Source organism: Suillus subaureus (assembly GCF_016647635.1).
Source record: "Suillus subaureus strain MN1 chromosome Unknown BJ212scaffold_25, whole genome shotgun sequence".
Lineage (NCBI taxonomy): Eukaryota > Fungi > Basidiomycota > Agaricomycetes > Boletales > Suillaceae > Suillus > Suillus subaureus.
Genome location: NW_024538581.1, coordinates 182,832 through 204,627, shown reverse-complemented (window position 1 = coordinate 204,627; position 21,796 = coordinate 182,832). Strand labels below are relative to the sequence as shown.

Sequence of the window (21,796 nt, the reverse complement as noted above, 5' to 3'; positions counted from 1 at the left end):
TGCAGAAAACTGGTACCTCTCTTAAACCGAGTCCCAAAATCCATCCCAGAATTGCAGGTCCTTCCCTTGCCCCTCCCTCCATTCCTCCCGCAATATGTGTTGGCCCTGCACAAGTCTAAGCTCTCTGCCCCTCATCCGTTTGAGCTTTCGCACGGGCTCAGCTGCGTCAAGCTCATCATCAGTACTCGTGCGGTCTTCAGGTGGAAGTCGCGCTGCAAAGGCATTGGTGAACTCAAGGATGGAGTGCGTCTTGTGCAGAGCGGCAGCGGCGGCGAACGACAATGGGGTCTGTGTCGCTGAATGAGGTTTGCTGTCTGAAGGAGTAGGAGATGGGTTGAAGTGCCCGAGAGTCAGTGCAGAGAAGAGGTCGCCTACTCCGGAGAAGTATCCTGCAATCAGTGGGACGAGTCTGGCGTGTACTGCGGAATGAGAGCTTGTTCCTATCGTGCGGGATGAGGAGATGCAGAGGAGATAGGCTTGTTGGTTATCCGTAGAGGCCGGAGGCTGCATGGTTTCAGGTAGGACCTTGGATAACCATGGCTGTAAGGGGATGGATGAAATAATGACGTGTTGAACGTGCTTATGTAGGATGGATAGGGCGTTACGGAGAGCGCTTAGAGAGAGGAGTGGTACACCGGTAAGAGTCCTTTATAATATTAGATACTATTGATATATAATGAGAACGTGCTCACTCGACTTCAAACCAGTTGGGAGTGATAATGGTCGCAAAAGAAAACATCTCCTTGTATATGGGTATTACATCTTGTGATACATAGAGCTTTCCTGAGTCACCGAGCACAGCTGTGTTTGAGTCATCAACATAAGAAAAATTCTGGTAAGGTTTTTGCAAACTTACGGTCCATAAGGTATATGAGGTGCGGGTTTCGTGACTTGAGCTTTTGCGCAAGTTCCTTTACGACTTCCAAAGCAGCGGCGTTTGGTATATAACCTGTGAGAAGTCTGTGGCGAGAAAGCAAGCCAATCTCATCCATCATCTTAAAGATCGACGAGAGTTCTTCTGCAGATGCTCGTGTTCCACCGAAGCGTTCATAACCTGTATTAAATAGAGTTTTACTGAGAAGTAATGGCGACCCTAGCGGTAAACCCACCGGTGTGATTTGAAAAATTCACGGTGTTGACTACCTAGGTACAGTCAGAGGGCATTCTACTTGAGTTGAGAGACATACATCAACATCGTAGCCTATACATTGGAGGGGGAATACAGCAGCCTTTCCGCCCACATAACCGTATGCGACGTGTGACTGGATGCTCAATATCCTGTCGTTTTCGTCTGCGGGCTCACTGCTTGGTGTTAGTTGCAGAATCAAGGGATTTAAACGTGAATCACGGACCAGGTCGTGCCATTTACTTGAATGGTCTCTGGTGTTGACTGTATAGCCATCGTCGCCTCGTCGTCGATACTCCCCGCTATCATGACTCGGACTGATAGATCGATCCGGAAGGCCCGACAGAAGCGTAGATTTCCTTGTTTGGTAAAAGCTCTTTCCACGTGGCGTTACAAATGGGAGGGGCGTGTTCCGTAGTACTGACGTTGGTGGAGAGCTTTTAGAGCTGAAGTTTGTTGTTTCAATAGGACTCTGTGGTATGACTGACGGTACAAGGTTTGCTCTTCTCACCATCGTCATTTAAAGCTCTCAATGTTGTTTTCTGTCTTAGACTACGTCAGACTTGGAAGGATGCACTGGACAGCTCTGAAGCCACTTTCCGCCAGCTCCTTACCTCCCATTCTTCGTCGGAGTGGAAACATATTTCTTTAGCGAGCGATTCGCCCTCGCCAGGCAAGGGGAAGGCACGCGCATCTCCAACGCCTGAGCTTACCGACGTTGTCGTGCACCGCAAAGCTACCAAGTCGGGTGAGAATGTGTACAGAGTCGTCCTCGACGTCTCGATTACCGACCAATCCGCTTCCCTCGAAGCATGGAAGGCCGTCATTACCACTCCGGAACTTAGACAGGAGTGGGACCCCGCGGTTGAGAGCGCGCATTTGGTGGAAATGTTTGATCGTCAGACACGAATATCAAAGACTAATTTTACGCTTGGTTGGCCTGCCAAGTGCGTGATTTTTATGTTCGTTCTTGAGTTGTATTGATTGTATGGTAGTCCACGGGATACTGTAACGATTTCACGCCTCTACCAGGACACATCCACGATAATAGATATTTCTACCTCTTTACCACGCTCACCTGACGAGCCAGCGTACTTGAGGCCATCGCCCCCCTACGTCAGGTCACAAGTTGCATGTAAGTCGTTCACTTTTCCAATTCCCGCGTCGCTAATAACTTTCAGTGTTCGCTTGGTGTATTCAGTATGTTCAACCATCTTCAACTCCACAGCCGCATTCCCCGGCCGATCAAATCAAACGGCGCATGTCGACATATATGGCGCAGCCACGTCTTCGCATTGCGTGTTTCTGGCAGCACGACCTTCGCGCGATCTGGAATTTTGGCTCTGCTTCCAGCATGTGCCAACAGCTGTGCACGATGATGCTGGGTTTGTATAAGACCGTCCTAGCGCGTGGCTCTCGCATACCGGTGCTTGCAGGACACGGATATGGAGTTAGCATTGAAAAAATACGGTTCCAGCTCGACAGGCAGGCTCTTGTCATCGAATATGTGATACACTCGGAGGAAGAAGATCATGTAGGGGAGACAGGTCAGGGGCTAGACGTTATTAAGGAACACAGGCGCCTCGTACGCTCTCTTGAATGCGTCCTTCCGTCGAATGAAGGGTGGGATGTCCAACTAACTGTGAAAGGCTCCTCTCAGAAAGTCGAAAGTCTCCCTTGGAACGCCACTGCCTCGCGACAGAAGCCTTCTTCTCCCATCGTAGGGAGTAGGCCGCCGGAACTAACGGTCCTTCGTATATCCCATGCACCTCTTCCTGATGATCATTCCATAGCCAAAGTTCGCGCGGTTATAGAACTCTCTGCGCCATCCAGCGGAATCAGGCTGAATGGGCTTCCGCAGACCATTCAGCTTCTGGAAGAGCGCGATCCGTCGTCTTTCATGCAGCAGCAACAGCAACAACAAATCCTACAAGATGCCACCAGTGCTGCGGATGTGAGCTTCCAAACGTCATCCTCAGTAAGCTCCGTTGCATCGAGCTCCACAGCGCCTATAAGACCACAACTGGCGCAGTCGATGACTGAGCGACCTGTGGCAGCGGAGAAAACAATATTGTCGCGCGTGAAAAGAAGTTATATATACTTCTCGTCACTATTGCAGGAGCCAGAGGCGAAGTGGAAGCGGAGTGAGTGGAACTCATTTTCTGCTTCTGAACTAGTACTCAGATGTCCTGCAGCTACGGAAGCACGTGGGGTTTCGGTGACTCAATTAGATTCTATTGATCCGACCCTGGTGGTGTATAGAGCAGAAGCCACTTTTGTTGGCCTTGGATTATGGGACTTATACGGCGCGTTGGTTTCGCCTGGTGCTAGGGTGTTTTGGGACAAACAACATGAGGATGCAACGCTTCTCGAAGATGTGAACGAGCTGACACAATTGTGGCATTTCAAGACCAAACCTGCATGGCCCGTACAGTGCGTAAATTTCACTTGCTATCACTATGAATTACTTCTGACTTGAGTATAGGGGTCGAGACACCGTGCTCTTGAAAACTGTCTATAAATCTCCTACCACAATTCATGTCTTCTCATTCTCGGCCGATGACCCATACTTGTTCCCTTCCATCCCTCCTCAGGACCCAACTCTTATTCGTACGCAGGTCGATCTCCAAGGATGGGCCATCGAAACACTCTCTCCAAGCACCACCCAGCTCACCTTGCTCGAGCAGTCAGATCCCAAAGGATGGTCCAACAAAGCAAGCATACCGCAGGCTATGATCTCTGCTCTCGCTGGCGTTGGTGATTTTGTCATCAAGTGCGGCGGTCCCCCAGTGGTGACGCGACTTGCGGGGGCAAAAGCTAACGACATGAGATATGATCATGAGAGGGGTGCCTTTCGCGTCGAGTATGAAGGTTTAGAGAATCGCCAAGCACCCACAACCATCACCGAAGATTCGGCAAATGAATCAACCTTGCCCGCCAATTCTCGCACGATGCACACGATTGAGTGCGAGATCCGTTGTGATATGGACACGTGGGCATCTGCACTCGATGTTGTTGTCGACCCCCCTCCGCATAGTGTCACAGCCCTGCGCCGTCACCGACTATCCGCCGGCGGAGGAGGACTGTGGTTGACGCTCACGCACGATGCATTGTTCGCTGCAGATGAGAGACTTCTCGCTATTGTACGCCGTGGGCCCATGGGATCTGGGAAAGATAAGGGTGTAGTGATGGTGAATGGGGCACGTGTAACTGTCGATGTCGAAGAACTTCCTGAGCTGGAAATTAAGGCACTTGCGAAGCGCAAACGCATCAAGCCTATACGCATTCCGCTCGACCAGCCTCCAGTCGTGGGCGTTATTCGACGGCGGCGGGCGGAGTGGGACGCAGACGGCGATATTCCGAAGAGCTCAGATTCTACCCCCAGAAATTTATCACCTGAACCCCCCGAACTTGCGAAGCCCACGCCAGTGTCAACGTGGTTAACGTCTCCGAAAATCACGAGTCCGCTTGCCAACTTTTGGTCGACTGCAGTGGAATCAGCGACGACTACAACACAGCAAGCGGTTGCTGCAATGGCTCCTGGAGATGGGGGTGCCCCGTCTACATCACGATCACCCATGCAACATGCCGTGGAAGCTTTGCAATGGATGCGAGATCTTCAGTGTGGTGGTCCCGATGCAAGAGCCGGGTGGGCACCGCTAGGAGACAAGGGCATGTCAGTGCATCGCAAACTGCTCACAGACATCTCGCCCTCCATCCCAGTGCACAAAGGCGAGAAAGTCATTGAAGGAGTCTCCGCAGAAGAGGTTGCTGCTGTTGTGACGAACTACGAGTGTCGCAAGCAGTGGGATGTCCGATTTGCTTCTGCCTCGATCTTGGAAAGGTTTGGGTCGAAGTCCCATACTGCGTTTGTGGTATCCAAGGGAGGGTTCCCTTTCCGTGACCGGGGGTTCTTCATGGCGTCTATCATGGCTCGCTCCAGGCTTCCACTCTCAAGTTTAGACCTCACACCAGGAGAGACGGGTCCCTCACAGGACGCTCGCTCTGTCATATTCTGCGTGTCCACGTCTTTCAGTCCACATTCGGCTACATCGTTTTCTTCATCCAAGTACAATCCTTATGCCTTGCCGATTGGGCGGACGTATATCGATGGTTGGATGTTTGAGACACTTGATCCGTATACCAAGGAGAACTATGCCATTCCATCAACACGGTGCACCAGAGTCGTTGCAGTGGACTACGCAGGATCCATACCGGTAGCAGTAAACTCGCTTATCAACAGCGCCCTCCCCAAGTCGATACTTGCGGTGGAGATCTACCTGAAGGGCAATTCACCCATGCCATACACGAGGCTTCCAGCAGCAGGTGTTGTCCTGGCGGAACAGAAGGGCGGCACTGGAGTTCATGCGCCATCTTGGAGATTAAGGAAGAAGGATGACAATCGGAAGTTGATCGTGTCGACCTTCAACCCTGCCAATCAAACTCATCGCAGTGTTGTGTTGCTTACGATGGCCGGTACCATATCAGGTAAAACTGATGATCTCACTCCTAGGCCGAGCAGAGTGGGTCTCCCAACTCTTAGTCCTACTCCTGAGGCTCGGGTTAACAATCCAGTTGAACTTCCTACATCTACTCAGACCCCTTCATCCGCGCCTTATCCTCGCAGGACCTCTTCAGCCTCTGTAGGCTCTACCTCTGAGCCCTTGAAACCATCTTCCTCTGCGTTTACGTTGAAGGGCGAAATCAGACATTCCATAGATCTTCTAGTTGCCGAGATTGTCGTAGACTCAAAACTCTATCCGGTGGGCTACGAAGTACTCATTACATCTCGTCCACGGGACAACGCGAAGTTCATCTCCCTCGAAACCTCCCGCGAGAACGATATGGAGCTGGTTTCAAGTGCAAGTACAACAGACCTGCCTATCAATTCGAGCGTATACACTATTCCAGCTTCGCCACTACACTCATCAGGACTGAACGCTGATCGACCACCTCGACATCTTTTAAGGTTGACTTTGCCCACAGCCCAGTACCAGGTGTCTACGGTAAAAGATCCGCTTACAGGCGAGATCAGGACAGCACCTCCCAAGCCTCAGTGGTTTAATGATCTGCATGAAAAAGGGTTTGTTGTTCAGGTGGAGATTAAGCCTGTCATGGTGCCTGCTCTAGGTGTCAAGAAGAGTGACGGTGGTGTGGTTGTGAAAGTCGGTGGCACGAGTGTTGGGATTGCTAGTGAGAAGGAGTCATTAACTGCACTTGGACGCGATGAGCTCCAGGATGACCGGGTCTCTCGTATGCCTGTACTGCAAAAGTTGGTCATACATTACGATTCATGCGCGAGCCGTTGCTGACGCACATCATCAGATCCGCAAACGATGGAGACTCGTTTCCCGACGAGCTCAAAGAGCCCCTGTCCCGTGCGGATGATCTCCTCGACGATAGCGCTACCATCGCTGCTATCGATATCAATGAAGATCCGGAAGCACCTGAGGAGAGTCGACCAAAGGCGGATTCAGTGATCGAAAACGGGCCGGCCTTGGTAAGTTTATTACTTAGAATGTAATGGCTTCCCTAAGCCACGATGTTATAGGATATCCCCGAGAACAGTACTGTTACGCAGGTTCTGCCGCCGCCATTATCAAATAGCGGATTTTTTGGATTCCTAAACGCTTATCCCAATCCGCTATCTCGCTGGACTTCATCAGCAGTCAAGGAGGCTGTTTCACCAATGCCACCATCTGTTTCATCTTCTCGTCGATCGTCTCAAAGTGTTCCGAAGCTGCCTGGCGGACTGTTGACAGAGAGCACGAGCACCACGATGACAACATACATTGTTCGGATGCCGACCACATACCCGTTGTCGACTGTTCTAATCATAGCGCTAATTGCTTTCTTAATTGGATCGTTATTGCGATCGCTTCTCTCACCTGCAGACTTCATTTACGTTGTGACGGATCTTAAGGATGCCAAGGAGAGCGCGGGGTGGCGGGAGATCAGACGGTTGTTGGAAGTGAAGTATATTGTTGGTGGATGGGACTTTCAGATTGCAGTTGTTCGCCGACATTGATGGAGATTTGCGATTCTGTACTGTTTACGCTAGAACTCGCATGTATCGTATGTTCTAACGTATTGTAGGAAGGAAGTAGAACGTATCCAGCCTTGACAAGCATGCGGCAAACAGCGTGTAGTTTTTGGGTGGCAAAGTCGGCGACAATTGGAAATTTCCCATCTAGTATGACCTTGCGCCTCTCGTTTGGCACGAATTCAATCTTCCCATTCGCCTACTCCTTCTTCCTCCGCTAGGTAACTTCGTCGCCGTCGTTGTCGACGACGATCAGGCATATCTTGACGCTGTTGTTGTCGTCCTGTAATATCTTTCATTTTCCCCTCACTCAGTTGGCCGGAGAACCTGTGCGCTGTCTGTCCAGCTTGAGCTGCCTTTATATATCTTTGCGGCTTACACAGCTCTAAAGTCTCTGTCATCGACTTTATTTTCCACCCGCCAAACGTGAAACGTGCGCTCTCTTTCGCTGATCTTTTAAACACCCTTCTTGTGTTTCTACTTTCACTCGTCAACCTGTATCGGAGCTCTTCATGGCCTCTGGCCCTCCCGGATCAATGCCTGCGCAACCTCCTGCAGGCGAACCCTCTCCCCCCTCGTCGGATCCATCTTGGGAAGGGGACAGGATGTTTGTCGCCGCATATCTCATTCCCATGCCCCAACTTAACTTGTTGGCTGCTCACCCAGGTTCAACATTTACATTTATGACTATTGCAATAAGCGCGGATTCCGTAAAACAGCTCGCGAGCTACTAGCAGAGGCTGAGATACCACCAGACTCTGCTCCCCCCATCAATGCACGTCAGGGTCTACTTTTTGAGTACGTCCTCCCCGACTTATTCCTTAAGCGCTCGACTAACCAATATGCGGGACTCCAGATGGTGGAGTGTTTTTTGGGTACTTTTCACAGCAAAAAGCAATGGAACAGGAACGGATGATGCTATGGTCTATACACAGGTATGTGGGGCTGGGGGTGCAACGTTCTTAGCAATGTACCGACCGTAACCTCTGAAACAGCATCAGCTGCAGCAACAGCACCTCAGACAGCACAACGCGCCCCAAATGCGGCCAGCGCCACCGGCGATGAATCGTTTCATGAACGGTACGCAAAGACCCCAAGCATCGATGCCACCAAACGGCCAGATGCCTAACGGTGTTGGACCTGCTTTGCCAGGTAATGCAGGCCCAATGCAAAATGGCGCCCAGGGCCCTATGCCATTCCCAATGAACGGACCTCAAACTAACGGTATGCCGATGTCATCGGGCGGCCCTCCAGGTCAACCAGGAAATTTCTCGCAGCTACTACCCGGACAGCAGAGGCCCGGTGGCCCTCCAAGACCAAATGGCGCTGGACCTCCATTCCAATCCCCAACGATGTCTCATTCTTCCCATATTACAGGTAACCCTGGCTCTGGACCCCAGCATACACAGCCCCCGATGAATCAGCTGGTGGGCCCGTCCGGTCATCTTACTAATCTCAATCGCCCCATGCATCCCTCAAATGCATCCCTTGGCTCCGCTCCTCAGACGCAGACGCCGCCATTTCCGATGGGACGGTCGCCCAGTCGTCCTGGTACCCCCGGTCAAGGTGGTATGATACAACGCAGTCCATCGTTGGTAGCCCGCCAGACGCCATCGAACGAACAAAATGTAGCCCTCAGCCAAGAACTCAACCGTTTGCCTCACGAACTCGTTGCGGCAGCCAAAGTAGCAATGGGTTATGGCGATAAAGAGTTGCACTCGCTTAGCTTCCCAGATAAGGTACTTTCGTCGTCATCGCTATTATAGAAAATTTATTAACGTGAATTACCTGAATTACAGCAACGAATCTTCAATGAGGTGCGGCTGCGGAGCGTGAAGGCATCACAACTCGGCCCTGTAGGGTCATCGAACCTGCAAGGGATGGCTCCACCCGGGCAGCAACGCCGACCTGTTCAACATCCAACAATGCAGCAGCCTCCACAGCAACAGCAGCCACAACAGCAACAGCGCACCATAAAACGTAACAGCACGTCACCTGGAGAAGAAGTACTGTTTCTTTTCTTGGCTTAATATTACAGCATATTAATTTGCGAAATTTGACAGCATGGCACGCTCCCGAATAGCGAAAACTCGCCTCCGGACAGGAAGCGGCAGCGCCGCACACCTCCCCCCATGGAACAAACATCATCCATGGGCCCCGGTCCTGGATACCCGCACCCGCAACAGCAGGGTATGCCGGGCGGGCCACAACAAATGACCAATGGCAACATAATGCGTCCGATGCAAGGCCCGCCCATGAATAACTTCCAGCCGCACGGTGTTCCACCGAACATGGGTAATCCTGGTATGGGGCTGCCTATAGGTGCTCCTGGTAACGCCATGAGCCCGAACATGGTTCCAGGATCAGGTCATAACATGATGATGGCCAATGCTAATGCAGTAAGTCGTCGATTTTTGCTGCGGCCCTTGGCTACCCCTCAACTGTTCTGAAGGCCTTGCAGTACCGACAGAGTATGACCGCAACGACAAAGAACCTATTAGCAGCGGCCGCTCCCGGTGCTTCTGAGCAAGGTTTCCATTCTGTGCAAGGTCAACAACAATTTGTTGGTCCCCAGAATAATCGAATCGGCCAGAACTTGGTTCAAGCCAAACCTATGGGCGGCATGGCGCCACCTGCGTCACCAGCCATGGGTGGTCCCATGAAAGATCAGAAGGATGTTAAACCCATGATCAATAACCCTTCAGGTATACCAGAAGGGTCACCTCACAATGCTCCCGCTGCTCCAGGCCAGGGAGGGCCTTCATCTAACCCTACGGGGAGCGCACACGGCACTGCACCCCCTACTCCAAATACCATCAACTCAAGCATCACACAGTCCCCTGCTCCGAATGGGACACCTTCAGTCCCTCCGGCTTCGAATTCCGCGAGCCAACCACAACCCAATCTATCCGATCTACCGCCTAATTTCATGTCTTCAGACTTCATTCAATCTATGTCAGCATTGGAGGACCTAGATCCATCCATGTTTCGGACAGATTTCGAGCAAGACTTCCGTGAATGGTTCGATCCGACCGGTGTGGATCTCAAGTAAACGGTGGATGGAAGATATGATTTTTTCGGGCTATGTGTTTGTTTCATTCCTCTTGCGTTTCGAACATTCTTACCTCAATTCATACGTGTACATGTTTTTTTTTTGCGCTGACCCCCTTGTTTTCTCCCTCTTCGCACGGAATCAGGATGTCTTATTTATTGCAAAAGCTGCAGCGAGCAGTGACATCTTGGCTCCTCTCAGTTTAGATAGCTTATTTTTGTTGTCGACTTGTTGCGATAGTTCCACTTGCTGTTTGTTACCTCGCTCGGTCACCCTCTCTCATCTTGCTGCATGTATAACTAATCTCATCATGATCTACTTCTCACTCATCCGTGTTTCATACTCAGGGTGTCGTCTACTGAAGATTTGCAGTGTAGACGCAGTTAAAAGTATACAATCGGGCTGTTGGATATTGAAGTCATAGACTGCAACTCAACGCTCACTTATCGTATATAGTATCCCGATTACCCCCGAAACGCTCAGTTACATAATACCTGATTGCTCACTGTCGGTTTCCCTCAATCCGAGACTGAGGGTATGTCCACTCATTACTAACTTAGTATTGTAGACTAATCATACCTGTGTCTAGGACCAGTATTTCGTCACGATCTACTGTTACATGCTGTGTATTCAAAGTGTCACATGTGCTGCGACGTTCATCAACCAGAGTACCTGAGCCGCTTATAGTGTTGAGTTATCTCACCTGCTCTCGAATGCTGTGAGTATCCAAGACGATGGTAAGGCAGGTTTACCAGAGTGCTCGTAATGTTTGAGGTCTCATGATTTCAAGGTACCAGCGATGACATCCCTTCCAAATTAAGAACAGCGTGTACCTGTTCTCGCGTTGGGTCGAGTAACGTTCAAAATTAATCCTAGCTGACATGTCCTGCGAACAACTTTCTCCCCCGCAGTACTTCCCCCTCTCACTCGTTTGGCTGAGACTTCAACAAGCTTGGGTTGTATGCCGATCTACTGGTCATCGCGTTTAGATACCCGGACTTGCAAGTACAAGATTTGAAGGCTTATCGATCCAATGGTCTTTCCATCGAGCGACCAGCACAAAGAATCCGTGCCTCTCCTTTCCGTTCACCTCGTCTCCTCGGCGGCAACCTCTCGCGATGTTTCAGATAGTATCAGTACATCTGACTTACGCAGCCTATTTGCACAAGGGAGCCAGATATTGCCAAACGAATTCTCTCCCACGTTTCCACATACACCGGTTTCCCCCAACTCAGGCCCATATTTTTCGACTCCCAGTGTTCACAACTCGCAATCGTCTACTTCACGTATTGAGTTGCCTCGACTCGATATGAAATATCTTCAGAGTACGCATGGCCAACTTCCCATCACACCTGATTCCCCTCTACACCCCTCCGACCTTGGGAAGAGTACCGCACATGGTCAGGATCAGATAGTGCATGGACATCTATTCCCAAGCATTCCTGGTTCATATGGCACAGTTCTTGTGGAAGGGAACGACAATCGTAAGCATGGATTTGCTAGTGATCTCTCTGGGATGCTTCCTACGCCCATATCTCCAAATGCACAATCCGGAAGGTGACGACTTGTCTGTTCAAAATTTCCAGAGCCCTACTAATACACATGCAGTCCGACGACCCCTGTTCAACCGATTGACTTGACAGGTTGGATTACTCGGAGTTACGGCCTTGATCCCATAGCTGGGGGTGCTTTTGGAAACGTCTGGAAATGTACTTACAACGATGGTACCAGGTGCATCCCGGTTCGTACAGATGTTAATCGACGACGACGATATACTAACAAGGTATCCGTTTCAGGTTGCTGTGAAGGGCTTCAGATTCCAAGTTAACAAGAATACCTCAAAGGTTTGCCAGAGCGCTGATCATCCATACCTACACCCTGATAGTTATGTGTTACAGAGACTGAGGAGAGAAATGGGCATTTGGAGAAGACTTAATCACCCAAATGTCATGGAATTCATGGGCTATGCTTTCGGCTTTGGTGTTTCGATGTCCCTTGTTGCGCCTTGGGCTGCAAATGGGACTTTAACCGATTGCCTGGAAAAAAGTTGGCTGATCATCACTATTGCTGATCAACTCAGTTTGGTATGATCGCATCACTCGTATTTGTCCTCTATCTCTAACGGGATCATTTGTTCAGTTGGACGATATCGTCTCTGGTCTCACTTACCGTACGTGTCTATTTGACTCATCTTTTGATCCATTCTGAGTCTAGAGTTTCTACAGTACACTCTTATCCTAATAATCCCGTGACCCACGGGGATCTCACTGGGGTACGTAACACCTCCCCATACTTATTCCACACCTCGAACTCATTCGTTCAAAGTCTAATGTTCTTATCCTCGCGGACATGACTGCATGCATCGCCGATTTTGGACTATCAAGCATGCTCGGCGACCTGCAAACCGGTTCGACTTACCTCGCAGCCACCGCTATGTATCCAGGCGCAGTACGATGGACAGCTCCCGAGCTCCTCCTGTCAGATGACGTACAGCCGACGACGCTCAGCGACATCTACTCTCTTGGCAGTATCATGCTCCAAGTAAGTGTCCAAACCATTCCCAGCGTTCAACAAAGTTCACAATACGTTACTCCGTAGGTCCTATCAGGCAAGGTACCTTGGCACGAGATCAAACGGGAAGTGATTATCATACGGGAGATCCAACAAGGAAACACCCCTTGTTGTCCGTCCCACACTCCCCTCGTCGGTGAATTATGGCCGTTTATCCGTGAGTGCTGGTCGTTATCACCGGCCTCACGACCCACAGCTGGCACCGCCCTCGAATTTATCCGATATATCAGAATTAAATTACTCCCAGTCCCTGTAGGCGACTGCAACGCACCCAGTTCTACCGCTGCACACCCTGCAAGTAGTCCCGGACCATCAAAAAGGCCACGTTTGAAAATAATTACATAGGTATCGGACGATAATAACGGAATCTACACTACTAAAGGTGATGATGCAGACATACTTATCACGATGGACAACCAACAGGCATCCTTGTTTATTTTCGTATTAATCACTGCATTGCACGGCCCCTTGACACAAATATATCGTAGATCTAAAGGGACACGAAGCCTGCTTATAATTTGCACGTACACGCACACTGACATTAGCGTTTAGTACTTCTAGTATAGTACTTACTGCTGTAGCCATTCTTTTGCCTCGCTGGTTTGATTCGCCTGTCACGTCGGAGCTGTGTCTCGTCTCACCCGGCATGCATCACGTAGGCGTTTACTACTAGTACTTATTGTTTCAGCCATTCTTTTGCCTCGCCGGTTTGATTCGCCTGTCACATCGGAGCTGTGTATGATACCTCTCATCCGGCATGCTATCGTCATGTTTATTATAATATCCGTCAACTATTAAATTAAGGCAAGGCAGCCACGATGGCAAGTAGATGTATGTCAACTGACGTAGGATTTAATAGAGGTTTCTCGATCACCACTTGAATTCATCCCATGACCATGACCATAACCATCCATCCTGGACCCTCGTACAAAAAACATGAATACCTCACGAATTCCGTGTCATCGCGCAGGACATGGACATGAAGATGAAGCCCGAGTTTAATATCCGAAGTGACTTAGTTAGTTCGTTTGACATTTCCGCAGTCAAACTAGCACACTAACATCATGATAGTGGTCTGATCATCACCCACCCACCGCAGTCAAGGATCCTGACATGCTTCTGACAGTGACGTTCGATCCTCGCCTGCAATCACACCAGGTCAAAGCAAGGTAAATATCATCGATAATCGGATTCATATGCCTCCCCCAAGTTCCCATCCAGCAAAGAACCAAACCAATCCCAATTCGAGTTCGAACCCGAAAGAAGGGAATTGGATTTCTAAAGGGAACGAGGCGGGGCAGTGGCAGTGTGGCACTGGCAAGCACCAACTCCAACAATAACAGGTCTACGTAAAAAAAAAAAGGAGCGATCGATGAATCGATGTATGTACTCGTGTCTAATTTAATATCAGCTGGTAGTCAGCGCAGTATACAATATGTACTAGTACGAGTGCGAGTGGTGTTGACCTAGTACAGATTGAGCGTGCGTCGTGGTGTGGCGTACTGTGTATGGCAAATAGGTAGCGTACCGTTACTGTGGATAGTAAGTAGGTGGTGTAGCGTCAATGAGAAGCAGGTCACCTGGTGTAGCGTGGCAAGGGAAGTGGGAAGTGTGTCAGATAGGAGGGAGAAGGAGGGGGGAGGGGGAGGTGATACTGATAGGAATATACAGATAGGCGATCACGATAATAAGTTTTGAGTCTGCAAGTTATACAATTTTGAAAGGAAGGGGGGAGAAAAGGAAAGGAAAGATAGCAAGAATAAAACCAAAAACACGAGAAAAAAACACGCAAGCGTGAAAACGGAGACAAGAAACAGTAAAGCAAAGGAAACGTAGAAAAAAAAGAAAAAAAGACATTCAAACACCAGGCATGAACCCCATTAATCACAACAATTACCTCCCATACCCGCTCCCGCTCCTCGGTCGTCCCCAATTCGCAGTAAGCCCGCCAACGCCAACACCCCCGCCGGCACCAGCACCAGCGTTCTGGCCCGTAACCCACGTAGGCGCCGAATCGCTCCTCGCCCTCTGTTGCTGTTGCTGTTGCTGTTGCTTCTTCTCACCACCGCTCCCCCCAACATCCATATCCATATCCAGATCCAAACTCAAGTTCATCTCCCCTTCGGCATCTTCTTCTCCCCCCATCGAAGCGCCACCAAGTCCAGAGACGGACCCGCCCGCCATGGGAGAAACCATCGGAGACCCACCCATCGAAGATCCAACACTACCCACACTAACAACACTCCCCGTCCTCCTCTGCCTCTTCTCCCTTCCTACCTCCCGCATCCCATGTGCGTCTACATCAGGAGTAGGCGTCAGGGTGATACTGGGTTGACGCCCGTGTCCGTGCCGACCAAATGCAGAGAACTCGCTGGAGGTGGGAGATGGGGTTGACGTGTGCAGGGCGTATTGGGGGATGCTGAGCATTGGGACTGAGGGGTGATGGCTGTGTCCATGGCTTTGGCTGTGATGGGACGAGTGCGAATGCGAGGGGGAGTGTGAGTGTGAGGGCAATGGAGAGGGGGGAGAGGTGATGTAGATGTTGGGGCTGTGCTCGCTTGGGATTGGGCTTGGAGGGACTGGGGAGGGGGAGGGGCTTGGTGCGTTTAGGGCGTTGAGCTCGTGGATTAGCGTTGGCGATGCTGTATAATAGTAGTTAGTGATAAGTTAAAATGGGGAGGGAGAATCGCACCAGATCCAATCGCATCGCACAGCGTTCTTACGATCCCGGTCAATTTCTCCACTTTCCGTCGTTCACGGCGCATCTCAGCACCCGCCCAATTCATCCACGCCTCGCTTCCTCCACCCATGCCCATACTGAGACCAGGCCCCATAACATTAAACGAAAACCCCTCATCGCTCCCGTCTTCATCCTCTTCGTCTCCCCCAATATGTAATTTCGGGCCTGTCGTAGACGAGCTAGTAGATTGGGAGAGGGTGTTTGCGATGTGAGGAGGGACGCGTCCGCCTAGACGTAAGATCTCGCGCCAGAGGGCCTTGTTTTCATCTCGCATGTCGTTTAGGAGACGAGCGACTTCGCCGGGGAGTTCGACGCTAGGGATTAGATCAGTTTTAGTTCGGTGGCGATTGAGCGGGACTAACCGTCCACGTTCACGAGGGTCAGGCTCGAGAGCTTTACGTTTGATGGCGTCTAAGAGATCTGGACGTGCTCGGAGGAATTTTGGATGGCTGAATTCCCAAGTCTGGGATGTTGTTGATGTGCGTTGAGCGCGTGGGGTCTGTTTGATGAGATGTTAAATGGTGAAATAGCTGGAGTGAAGTACGTACTCTGTTGATTTTGTGAAAGCCGTACATGTTGAGTTGGCGGACAAAGCTTGAGAACTGTGGGGGAGTGAGTGGGTTTTATACCAGTGGAGAGGAGACAGACATTGTTGTGCTTGAAATGAGAGCCGAGGATGCTCCTGCTAAATTCGCCTATGTTTGAAACGACGAAACTAGAAAGAGTGAATAAGGAGGAAAGTGAAAGTGATGAAATACGACGACATGCCTTGTTCCAAGTTCAGTCCAAGCGATGAAAAGCTGACTCTTTGGATCGTTAATCATCCTGTAGAAGTTGAATGATAGATATAAAGTACAAGATTGAACGCACTGATAAAGCTTTGTGACAAAGTTGTTCGTGCCCATTGGTTTACCGATGACGCCTAAACTAGGACCTGCTGCGCTAGATTTTGCGCCTTCGTCGTCGCTGTCGCCTTGATCTGCCATGGAATAAGCACTTATACCGTCAGGATCATCATAAGTTGCGTTGATATCGATCTGATTCGAAGGCTGTGAACTAGCCGGCGTGAGCGGACCTTGTGAAGAAGGTTCGCTTATCGAAGGCGGTGATGAAGCAGTTGTTGTTATGATTGGATGTGGGAGTATGTGTCCGCCGTAAGAGTGAGAGTGCCCGTGTGTATGATGAGTTGGAGGAGGAGCAGTGTTTGTGAGACTTCGTTTACGCGGTACGCTCTTCTCTACTGCTAGTTCGCTTGATGAAGTAGAATGGGAACCTGTGCTTGGACGACGCTGTCCTAGTAAGAGAGAGGAGTCTTCTGTTGAATCAAAATTGAATTGAAAGGTAGGCGGTTGCGGACTGAGATGAGCTGGACTGAAATTTGTGGGAGATACTGGTGTTATTGGGGATACGCCAAGATTGACCGGTGAAGTTACTGAAAGTGAGCTGAGATTGAGCGTTAAATTACTGCTAGTTGGCCTCGAAGGCGATTGTTGATTTGGGGTGTAATAGTAGCCCGGCGTAGGGGAAGCTGGGGATGAGAAACCAGATGTAGTCGGTTGTGACCATTGTCTTGGTGATTGTTGTTGGTTAGAATAATCGTAGTCCATAGTTAAAGTCAAGTCCGAAAGTTCACTGGCAATTCACCGCTTTTCATTGCCAGAAATCCTAATTATGTCATCAAACGTGCACACCTCATGTACCAGACACCGCATATCGGCGTTTCACCCGAACCGGTTCACTCTCAAGAAGCCTCACCCAGGCCAGCGTCAACATCTCGTTACATCCTCTTATCCCCATATGTAAACCTATTGAGGCGGTGAGTTCTAATCGAAAAGTCGAGTGTCGGCAAATAACCGCCAGCTTCGAGTGCTTTCTCTTGCACGTCTGTCTGCCCTTGAAATGGGTTCAAGCCACTCATCTCATGCCTACCTGAAGAGAAATTTGGTTAGAAAAATCCCTGAGCCTACCCGCATGATATTGAATACTCGAATAGACGCTCCGAAGGCCACTCCTAGCAGGCTTCTTTACGGTCAACGGCCCTCAGTTAGACATCATGTCATGCAAGCGCTCGTGTCTGCCTCATCACCCACGTCCTTTTCCCGAATCTTCGTAGTTTGTATTGGTGTGACGACTGAGAACACTTCTTTCCGCTCTTGCGCACTTTCCTCGGGTCAACCTATCATCGCGTCAATGAATGTGGGCTTGGCATCTAGATCCCCCTTGTTTGCCCAAGATGCAACTTGTAAAGCTCTATCTGGCTTGCGGGAGCTTTCCCATCTTTACGTAGGGGCCTTAGACCACGAGAGTTTCTTCGCCTGGCTTCTTTACCGTCTCCCTCCTGTCGATCAGCAACGGTGGAGATCGACATCGATTATCATGGCAGCTATGATCCACTGCATATCGCCAACCTCATCGTCTCGCTCTCGGAGTGCCTCTCTCCTCCTCTTGAGAAACTTCACGTCGAGTTTGAGCTCGGCCTCAAATATATCAGAGAAGACATCGCCGGTCGAAGTCATGCGCTTGACTTTGACGCGGTTGCCCCGTTGCTGCCGTTGAAAGACTTACAGCTCGAATGCATTTGAACTTCGGACATTAACGACGCCTCGTTCAAGATACTCGCTAGTCCCGCAATCTATGACCTGCATAGCACTTTCCACCTCATCCAACATTACTCGCGCTTGCACGCCATTCAACTGTCCTTTTGCGCAACTCCGATCGACTACGACAACGACAACGATTCGTTCTTTTTTGAAACTGTTCCCAACGAGGATATCACTATCCTTTCTGTGGGGATGTCTCCGATCAGCAACCCCTCCCCCGTGGCCCATATACTACTTAGATTGCTGCCCAAGTTGGGATATGCTGATTTCCTCAGCTGGTCTAATGTTGGCACACCTGCGCCACCGCCATTTGAAGATCTTGGGGATGAATGGAATGCTGTGAATGAGATTCTGACGGCTAACAACCAGCGCAGATTAAAATGACGGACCCTGGACATGTTGTGGACATGTGCTGCGAACGGGGCGAACGCGTTCGAGGAAGGCTGCGACGGAGCAGCGGATCCGGGTGGGGGAGGCTACAGCGCGTCCTTACAATTTGTGGGTATTAGCTGGCACTGACTGGAAGAAAAACAATATCTTGGGCATCATGCATTTCCAACTTACATCTGAGTATGGCACTGATCCTGACTCCAAGCCATGAATATTGGTATACATCAGTTCTAGATCAGGTTCTACCATATTAATGGGTTGGTGAGTGCAACTTGATCATTACGAGGTGAATCCAGGGATCGATCGAACAGGTCACAAGTGATAAATTTTAATTGATCACACATGTTTCTACGAATCTGATATTGTAACTCGTTGTACATGTCTGCAGTTGGAATCCACCCATGATTTCCAACGGTGGTTAAATTCACCTGAACCAGCTTTAGACTAGCATGGCGATGATTCCGGGTATGTTGCCAATAATACTAGTCGTAGACCTGGTAGCGCCTTACCTGAAGACAACTCAATTTATCATCTCATGCGTTACGCCTCAGAGACTAGCGATGGATTGGTTATCACGCGCGCGCTCATGCTGATCGTGAAAAGCGGCAGTCCACCTGCTCTCCGAATCAGGCAACAGTGTTAAAGTCAAAGTTTTTCTCCAAAGCTTCCGAGACGTGCGGAGAGATCACAGTGGTGGCCGCCTAGCTACAACTTTAGCACGAGTGAGTGTACTGCCAGACCTCGAAGAAGCCTCACCTAGCGCGTCAATATGGCTTATCCCCATATGTAAAACTATTCGTCTAGCCTAGGCGGTGATCACAGTCACACATCCTTCCAATCGAAAAGTCACAGTGTCGGCAACTAACTGTCAACTTCGAGTGCTTTCTCTTGCAGTCATGCATGTCTGTCTCCTACCCACAGAAATTTTACTCCACATATTCACAATCGGCAATGATGGGAGATTCAGAGATTTTTCAGCTCAACTTGCTGTTCTTGCAAGGACCTGTAGGAAATTCAAGGAGCCTGCCCTTGATGTTCTTTGGAAACACTTAAATGGGTTCAAGCCACTCATCTCATGCCTACCTGAAGGCGTCAGTAACAGAGACAGAAGAGGAAACTTGGTTAGAAAAATGCTTGAACCTACCCACATGATCTTGAATACTCAAAAAAATCAAATAGACGCTCCGAAGGCCACTCCTAGCTGGAGAATGGAGGTTGATCCATCAATATGCACGACGTGTCCACTCCTTTACGGTCAGCGGCTCTGAGCTAGACATCATAGACAATCATGTCATGCAAGCGCTCATGTCTGCTCCATCACCCACATCCATCTTTCCAAACCTTCGTAGTTTGCGTTGGTGTGACGACCGGGAACACTTCTTTCCGCTCTTACGCACCCTCCTTGGGTCAACTATTACATCAGTCCGGGTTGGCTTTCTATCAAATTCCTCGTTTGCCCAATCTGCGTTGTTAACTTCCCTCGGAGGTCGATGTCCATCCATTCGGGAACTCAACTGTGTATGTACTGGTGGTTCTCCAGAAAGTTCAGATGCAATTTGTGAATCTCTATCTGGCTTGCGGGAGCTTTCCCGTCTTGACACAGGGACTCTCAGTCCACAAGAGTTCCTTCGCTTAGCTTCTTTACCAGCCCTCAAGTCTCTGTGCTTCAGGTTAGGGGCATACGATGCCCACGAAATGCAATGCAACTCCACTCCAACAGTTTCCCCTAAACTCGAGGAAGTGGACTTCACCGTATTGTCAATGTCCGAAGTTGAACACTTTCTCAGAGGCGTCCGTCTTCCCTCCTGTCGATCAGCGAGGATGTACATCCATTATGATTATCGTGATTTAAACTATGCACTCGTCCCGTATGACCCACTACATATCCCCGACTTCATCGTCTCCCTCTCGGAGTGCCTCTCTCCTGCTCTTGAGAAACTTCACGTCAAGTTCGAGTTCAACTTCACTGATGTCAGAGAAGCCATCTTCGCCAGTCACAGCTATGTGCTTGGCTTTAACGCGGTTGCCCCGTTGCTGCCGTTCAATCGCTTGATAGATTTACGGCTCGATTGGCTATGTACTTCGGCCATCGACGACGCCTCGTTCAAGACACTCGCGCAATCATGGCCTCAGCTCGAGCAGTTCTACTTTGGAGGTGCAGCTTGTTGGCTAATCCCGCCGTCTATGACATTCACAGCACTCTTCCATCTCATCCAACATTGCCCGCGCTTACATACCATTCAAATGTCCTTTTGCGCAACTCCGGTCGACTACGATAACGATCCGTTCTTTTTTGAAACCATTCCCAATGAGGAGATCACTACACTTTCTGTGGGGATGTCTCCGATCAGCGATCCCTGCGCTGTGGTCTATATACTCCTCAGATTGCTGCCCAAGTTGGAATATGTTTATTTCCTTGGCTGGCTTGATGATGATACACATGCGCTACCGCCATTTGAAGATCTTGAGGATGGATGGACTGCTGTGAATGAGATCCTAGCGGATAATGACCACCACAAATTGGAATGACGGACTCTGGACATATTGTGGATATATGCTTCGAAGTATATATCCGGGGCGGGCGCGTCCAACGGATCTGAGTGGCGGGAGGTTACAGCGTGTCCTTACAATTTATAGATATTAGCTGGCGTTGATTGTAAGCAATATATTAGGCGCCATATGTTTCCAACCTAGATCTGAGTGTGGCACCGATCTCGACTCTGAGCTATGGATGTTACGCTACCCGGGGTGGAGCTCAGATGGAGTTCACACATATAGCCGTGTCGGTGGTATTCATGCTTGTGCACCACGAATATCAGTCCTAGAACAGAATTTTAATGGGTTGGCGAGTGCCACTATTACGAGGTAATCCAGCGAAGATCGAACAGGTCGCAAGTGGTAACTTTCAATTGATCATACATATCTCTACAAATCTGATATTTGAGCTGTTGTCTGCGGTCGGAATCCACTCACTATGTGCGATTTCCAAAGGTGGTTGAACAGCTTCTGGTATGGTGATGATTCTGCTGCCGATAATACCAGTACATACTAGTCGTGACGCCTCATTTGAAGATAACTCAACCTATCATCTCGTCGTTACGCCTCAGAGACTAGCGGTGGATTGGTTGTTACGCGCGCACTCATGCTGATCGTGAAAAGTGGTAGTCCACCTACTCTCAGGCAGCGTTAAAGTTAAAGTAGACGCGCAGAGATGTCACGGTGGCCTAGCTACAATAAATTTGGCAGAACAAGCCTCGCAGCGTAAAGAATTGAA

General features: G+C 49.8%; 7 protein-coding genes across 7 annotated transcripts; 5 read left to right on the top strand and 2 right to left on the bottom strand.

The window, feature by feature from the left end:
* Positions 1-21: 21 nt before the first annotated feature.
* BJ212DRAFT_1482888 (bud site selection protein 16) lies at positions 22-1,435 on the bottom strand (the record flags this gene model as incomplete). Its single annotated transcript, XM_041340517.1, has 6 exons — positions 22-646; positions 693-801; positions 857-1,054; positions 1,110-1,143; positions 1,188-1,302; positions 1,353-1,435. The coding sequence occupies 6 exons, from the start codon at positions 1,433-1,435 to the stop codon at positions 22-24; spliced, it is 1,164 nt and encodes a 387-aa protein (XP_041190841.1).
* Positions 1,436-1,605: 170 nt separating this feature from the next.
* BJ212DRAFT_1482887 (uncharacterized protein) lies at positions 1,606-7,154 on the top strand (the record flags this gene model as incomplete). Its single annotated transcript, XM_041340516.1, has 8 exons — positions 1,606-1,622; positions 1,678-2,073; positions 2,122-2,261; positions 2,308-3,270; positions 3,322-3,559; positions 3,612-6,398; positions 6,452-6,626; positions 6,678-7,154. The coding sequence occupies 8 exons, from the start codon at positions 1,606-1,608 to the stop codon at positions 7,152-7,154; spliced, it is 5,193 nt and encodes a 1,730-aa protein (XP_041190840.1).
* Positions 7,155-7,681: 527 nt separating this feature from the next.
* BJ212DRAFT_1482886 (uncharacterized protein) lies at positions 7,682-10,221 on the top strand (the record flags this gene model as incomplete). Its single annotated transcript, XM_041340515.1, has 7 exons — positions 7,682-7,776; positions 7,836-7,967; positions 8,026-8,104; positions 8,165-8,908; positions 8,969-9,175; positions 9,233-9,568; positions 9,622-10,221. The coding sequence occupies 7 exons, from the start codon at positions 7,682-7,684 to the stop codon at positions 10,219-10,221; spliced, it is 2,193 nt and encodes a 730-aa protein (XP_041190839.1).
* A 1,033-nt stretch (positions 10,222-11,254) lies between these two features.
* On the top strand, positions 11,255-13,137 carry BJ212DRAFT_1482885 (kinase-like domain-containing protein; the record flags this gene model as incomplete). Its single annotated transcript, XM_041340514.1, has 8 exons — positions 11,255-11,778; positions 11,830-11,962; positions 12,018-12,065; positions 12,120-12,305; positions 12,361-12,391; positions 12,447-12,493; positions 12,547-12,762; positions 12,820-13,137. The coding sequence occupies 8 exons, from the start codon at positions 11,255-11,257 to the stop codon at positions 13,135-13,137; spliced, it is 1,503 nt and encodes a 500-aa protein (XP_041190838.1).
* Positions 13,138-14,685: 1,548 nt separating this feature from the next.
* Positions 14,686-17,139, bottom strand: BJ212DRAFT_1301300 (HSF-type DNA-binding-domain-containing protein; the record flags this gene model as incomplete). Its single annotated transcript, XM_041333112.1, has 6 exons — positions 14,686-15,434; positions 15,485-15,846; positions 15,895-16,031; positions 16,081-16,134; positions 16,181-16,247; positions 16,403-17,139. The coding sequence occupies 6 exons, from the start codon at positions 17,137-17,139 to the stop codon at positions 14,686-14,688; spliced, it is 2,106 nt and encodes a 701-aa protein (XP_041190837.1).
* A 93-nt stretch (positions 17,140-17,232) lies between these two features.
* Positions 17,233-18,170, top strand: BJ212DRAFT_433345 (uncharacterized protein). Its single transcript, XM_041343188.1, has one exon. The coding sequence runs from the start codon at positions 17,432-17,434 to the stop codon at positions 18,086-18,088; it is 657 nt and encodes a 218-aa protein (XP_041190836.1). The 5' UTR covers positions 17,233-17,431; the 3' UTR covers positions 18,089-18,170.
* Positions 18,171-19,338: 1,168 nt separating this feature from the next.
* Positions 19,339-21,196, top strand: BJ212DRAFT_1368295 (uncharacterized protein). Its single transcript, XM_041336177.1, has 2 exons — positions 19,339-19,643; positions 19,702-21,196. Exons 1-2 carry the CDS (start codon positions 19,419-19,421, stop codon positions 21,049-21,051), a joined length of 1,575 nt encoding a protein of 524 aa, XP_041190835.1. The 5' UTR covers positions 19,339-19,418; the 3' UTR covers positions 21,052-21,196.
* The last annotated feature ends 600 nt before the right edge of the window (positions 21,197-21,796 follow it).